This window comes from Marmota flaviventris, chromosome 10 (assembly GCF_047511675.1).
Source record: "Marmota flaviventris isolate mMarFla1 chromosome 10, mMarFla1.hap1, whole genome shotgun sequence".
Classification (NCBI taxonomy): domain Eukaryota; kingdom Metazoa; phylum Chordata; class Mammalia; order Rodentia; family Sciuridae; genus Marmota; species Marmota flaviventris.
This window is the reverse complement of record NC_092507.1, coordinates 47043857-47049341: the sequence shown is the minus strand read 5'-3', so window position 1 is coordinate 47049341 and position 5485 is coordinate 47043857. Positions and strand designations below refer to the sequence as shown.

General features: G+C 50.7%; 1 protein-coding gene across 1 annotated transcript; it reads left to right on the top strand.

The window, feature by feature from the left end:
* Nucleotides 1-533: 533 nt before the first annotated feature.
* Jun (Jun proto-oncogene, AP-1 transcription factor subunit) lies at nt 534-3248 on the top strand. The gene has a single exon (XM_027945009.3). It carries the CDS (start codon nt 1493-1495, stop codon nt 2495-2497), a length of 1005 nt encoding a protein of 334 aa, XP_027800810.1. The 5' UTR covers nt 534-1492; the 3' UTR covers nt 2498-3248.
* The last annotated feature ends 2237 nt before the right edge of the window (nt 3249-5485 follow it).

Here is a 5485-nt window from a genome sequence, read left to right as displayed (position 1 = left end):
TCCAGCGCCCAGCCTCCTGGCCTTGCCGACTCCGAGCCCCCCACGTGGGGAGATAACTCCATTCCCCGTCTGCGCACTCTGCCCCAGAAGACTGGCCCGCATCCCTAGCCTTCCAGGTCCCCGCATCCCGCTCCAGAGCCCTGAACTTGAGCTTGCCTGGGTCTGACACTGCGAGCGTGCACCGGCTCGCAGCAGTCACCGTCACTAGACAGTCAAACCCCAAGACGTCAGCCCACAATGCACCGGGCGGGCCGGGAAAGACGCGCCGGGCGGGGACCCGGGAAGAGACGGCCCGGAGGAGCGCGGGAGGGGGAAGGAGAGAGGAGGAGAAAGAAGGGCCCAACTGTAGGAGGGCAGCGGAGCATTACCTCATCCCGTGAGCCTCCGCGGGCCCGGAGAAGAATCTTCTAGGGTGGGGTCTCCATGGCGACGGGCGGGCCCGCCCCCTTGAGAGCGACGCGAGCCAATGGGAAGGCCTTGGGGTGACATCATGGGCTATTTTTAGGGGTTGACTGGTAGCAGATAAGTGTTGAGCTCGGGCTGGATAAGGGCTCAGAGTTGCACTGAGTGTAGCTGAAGCGGCAAGGCGGGAGTGGAGGTGCGGACTGAGGGAGACAGACACTCAGCCAGCCAGGAGGACGGCAGTGGAGTCTGAGCTGCAAATCTGGTTCTTTTCTCACCAACAGCCTAGAGCTAGTGCCTGTGGCGCCCGGGCTGGTGTTTTGGGGAGCGCCTGGAGATCCCCTTTTCCTGCCGCCCCCGGGAGGAGAGCCCCGCTGTCTGGGCACTGCTGACAACCGCCGAGAGCGGAGACTGTCCGCGCGGGGAAGTCAGCGAGCGGCAGCAGCAGCAGCAAGCAACTTTCCCGGCCTGGTGGACCAGGGACTTGTGGCCCCGGGTCCCGGAACGAACTTTTGCAAACCCACCCTGCGCCGTAGGCTGCCGCGGCGACGGTAAAGAAAAGAAGGCAGCGGCGAGAGGAGAGACCTGCGCTCAGCTTCGCTAGCACTGGTTGCTGAACTTGGGCGAGAGTCGCGGCTGCCGGGCGTCCCCCTCCCCCTCGCAGCGGAGGAGGGGACAGACATCTGAGTTCGGGCGGCCACCACCCGCCGCCACTGTGGGATCGGTGCTGCCCAGAGCCGCCGGAGAGCCGTTGCCCCGGGAGGCGAGTTCATCACCTGGCTCCGAGGTACAGCTGCGCCCAAAGAGCGCTCAGTTAGTGACCGCGACTTTTTAAAGCCGGGCAGCGCGCGCGATCCGCGATCGGACGAGTAAGAGTGCTGGCGGCGTCTTAACCCTGCGCTCCCTGGAGCGAGCTGGGAAAGAGGGCGCTGGGGGGAGATCAGCCAGCGGGGGCGCGCGCTCTTAGAGAAACTTTCTTTGCTAAAGGCTGGGGAGGCGCGGGTGTCCCCTGCTTGCCAGCGCGCTGTTGCGACCCCGAAACTTCTGCGCACAGCTCAAACAAACCCCACGTGAAGTGACGGACTGTTCTATGACTGCAAAGATGGAAACGACCTTCTACGATGATGCCCTCAACGCCTCGTTCCTTCAGTCCGAAAGCGGTGCCTACGGCTACAGTAACCCCAAAATCCTGAAACAGAGCATGACCCTGAACCTAGCCGACCCGGTGGGCAGCCTGAAGCCGCACCTCCGCGCCAAGAATTCGGACCTTCTCACTTCTCCCGATGTAGGGCTGCTCAAGCTGGCGTCACCGGAGCTGGAGCGCCTGATCATCCAGTCCAGCAATGGGCACATCACTACCACGCCGACCCCCACCCAGTTTCTGTGCCCCAAGAATGTGACTGACGAACAGGAGGGCTTCGCCGAGGGCTTCGTGCGCGCCCTGGCCGAGCTGCATAGCCAGAACACACTGCCCAGCGTCACGTCGGCGGCACAGCCGGTCAGCGGGGCGGGCATGGTGGCTCCCGCGGTGGCCTCAGTGGCGGGCGGCAGCGGCAACGGTGGCTTCAGCGCCAGCCTGCATAGCGAGCCGCCGGTCTACGCTAACCTCAGCAACTTCAACCCGGGCGCGCTGAGCAGCGGCGGCGGGGCGCCCTCCTACGGCACGGCCGGCCTGGGCTTTCCCGCTCAGCCCCAGCAGCAGCAGCCGCCACCGCAGCCGCCACACCACCTGCCCCAGCAGATCTCGGTGCAGCACCCGCGGCTGCAGGCCCTGAAGGAGGAACCGCAGACCGTGCCCGAGATGCCCGGCGAGACGCCGCCCCTGTCTCCCATCGATATGGAGTCCCAGGAGCGTATCAAGGCGGAGAGGAAGCGCATGAGGAACCGCATTGCCGCCTCGAAGTGCCGGAAAAGGAAGCTGGAGAGGATCGCCAGGCTGGAGGAAAAAGTGAAAACCTTGAAAGCGCAGAACTCGGAGCTGGCGTCCACGGCCAACATGCTCAGGGAACAGGTGGCACAACTAAAACAGAAAGTCATGAACCACGTTAACAGCGGGTGCCAACTCATGCTAACGCAGCAGTTGCAAACGTTTTGAGGAGAGACTGTCGGGGCTGAGGGGCAACGGAGAAAAAAAAAACAAGAAACAGACTTGAGAACTTGACAGGTTGCGACAGAGAGAAAAAAAGAAGTGTCCGAGGACTAAAGCCAAGGGTATCCAAGTTGGACTGGGTTGCGTCCTGACGGCGCCCCCAGTGTGCACGAGTGGGAAGGACTTGGCGCGCCTTCTCTTGGCGTGAAGCCAGGGAGCGGGCCCGCCTGCGGGCTGCCCCGCTTTGCGAACGGGCTGTCCCAGCGCGAACAGAACGATAGACTTTTCTTTAACATTGACCAAGAACTGCATGGACCTAACATTCGATCTCATTCAGTATTAAAAGGGGGGCGGGGGTTTACAAACTGCAATAGAGACTGTAGATTGCTTCTGTAGTACTCCTTAAGAACACAAAGTGGGGAGGGTTGGGCAGGGGAGGCGGGAGGGAGGTTTGAGAGGGCAAGGAAGGCCGAGCCTACAGATGAACTCTTTGGGGCCTGCCTTCAACTGTGTATGTACATATATACTTTTTTTTTTAATTTGATGAAAGCTGATTACTGTCAATAAACAGCTTCCTGCCTTTGTAAGTTATTTCATGTTTGTTTGTTTGGGTGTCCTGCCCAGTGTTGTTTGTAAATAAGAGATTTGGAGCACTCTGAGTTTACCATTTGTAATAAAGTATATAATTTTTTTATGTTTTGTTTCTGAAAATTCCAGAAAGGATATTTAAGAAAATACAATAAAATGTTGAAAAGTATCCCCCAACCTCTTTTCTGCATTATCCATAGATAAAGGTATCTAGGTGGAGTTGAAAGACTTGAGTGTCAATGAAAATCACCCATAGCGCTTCTTGCTATCAAGCAATAAAAACTGCTCTTTGTTAGACTTTAGGAATAAATGCACCTGATGCTATCATCAGGTTGTACTCTTCCCTTCCCAAGCTGTCTGTACAGAATTGCTTACCAAACTGGTTTGTGGTAGTGTGGTATTTCAGGAGGCTGGAAGAAGAAGTGGGGGTTGGCTGAAGGGGAGCAGCCCACCGGGAAGTCAAACAGTTGGAAAGTTTGGAATTGTATCAAGTGGCATGTGCTGTGACCATTTATAATGTTAGTAGAATTTAACAATAGATGCTTATTCTCAAAACAGGAGCTTGTTGCAAATTTTTACAAAAGATGTATCCATCCAATTTGAAATCTTCACTTTAACAATTCCTAGATGAAAAAAGATGGCCTTTGCTTATGAATATTTATAACAGCATTCTTGTCACAATAAATGTATTCAAATACCAATAATAACAAATCTTGAATTCCTTTCCCTTTTCTACCTTTTTCTTCCCAAGCAAGCTGTATACTTATACTAAAGCTTTCTTTTCAGTTTCTGGGGTTAACATTGCAATCTGAAGTTACTCGATAATTAAGAAGAAAAGAATTTTGAAAGAGTCAAACTAGAAGTTGTGATCTGGATGAAACATTCTCCCAGTGTCTGTCTGCCTATCTCCCTCTCCATCTTCTTTTTCTCCTTTCCCCCTAAAAGGAACATCTATGCCTAAGAAAATTAGCAGTATAGCAGTTTACAATTTTGTATCCATATTTATTTATTAATTTGTTTTTAAAATAAACTGGCTTATATAATTATTATAGAAACAGTTTCAAAAGCTGCTAATCTAAATACTATGGAAAATATTCACAAGAGAAAATACAAACATCAATCCGCTTATACATGTAAACCAAACTTCAGCTCTGGGGAAATGGCGAAAGTAAAATCTATCTGCAGATATAACTTATATCAACAAGGCAGTGCTCAACAAGGGAACAATTTTTACTTGGTTGCTTTTCATCCCAAGAGCCAGTGTGATTATCAAGCAGCAGAAGCAATTTGATATCCAGGAATATTTCACAAACCACTAATTGAGGCAGGGCTGTTTGCTCATTAGCAGTGCTCTAGTACCCAACAGGTCTGGGAGTGCTAATATCCTGCCTGTGGCTGTAAATCTAAACACACAAAGAGTTTCTCCTTAGGAGTACATCTAGGAGTGGAAGAGATTGGACAGCCTTGTTAGGTATCAGATATACTCTGTTGTAATAACACTCTTAAACAAAGGGGTTACTGGGAGCAGAGTGGAGTTTGCCAAACAGTGAATTTGCCGATGTCAGCAACCCGGAAGGTAAGTTGATTTTGACCATATGTAGGAATAGTCAGCAGAGGGACAGTAAAGCACATTGGGGTGGGGCTCTGTGGAAGCTAAACAAGAGCCAACTAGAAAAAATAAGTAGGCTGGGGAATTAATTACCTGCAAAGGTAGACTAAGCCCAGACAACAGTGCAGCACAGAAAAGCCACACCACTCCCCAGTTTACTTTAGACTTCAGTGTTTAAAAAATGAAAAGTCAGACTTATCCCCACACTTGATTTTTTCAACTAATGTTCTCAAAGTACATCCCTGCAAATGTAATCATTCTAAGCAAAAGGGGTAGAGAAATTGAAGAGGAAACTAACAAGTGACATAAAGTTTGAAAGCAGAAAATCAGCTAATTATGTATAGACATACTCAATGATTAACTTCATTATGGACCTTCGATGAGTTATTCTTTGGGTAACACTCAGAGAATAAAGCTAATGGCATATAAAGTCATTAGTCCTCTTTTAATTTGTTATATATATTTATATAATAAAGAATTCATTCATGGATTCTTAACTCACTATGTCCATGGGGATAAAGCATTCATGAAATCAATAGAAATGACTACATAATGGTATGAGGGGGAGGCAGAGATCATTAGCTTTTATTTGGACTTCCCAGAGTTCTGTGAACCCCAAAAGATGATTTAGTCTGGAACTAATGGCTACATGCTCTTCTATCAGAAACACATCTTTGTATGAATCTGAATCTCACCCTCATTCACCCTTCTAAGATTCTGCTTGCACCCCCCAGCTCATCCCTCTGCCTGGAATACCTTTTCTTCTGGTTCAAAAAAGACTCCTACCCATTAATCAA

What these genes read in the sequence shown, in the direction of transcription:
- Jun (XM_027945009.3), top strand. Translation starts at nt 1,493, where the DNA reads ATGACTGCAAAGATGGAAACGACCTTCTACGATGATGCCCTCAACGCC.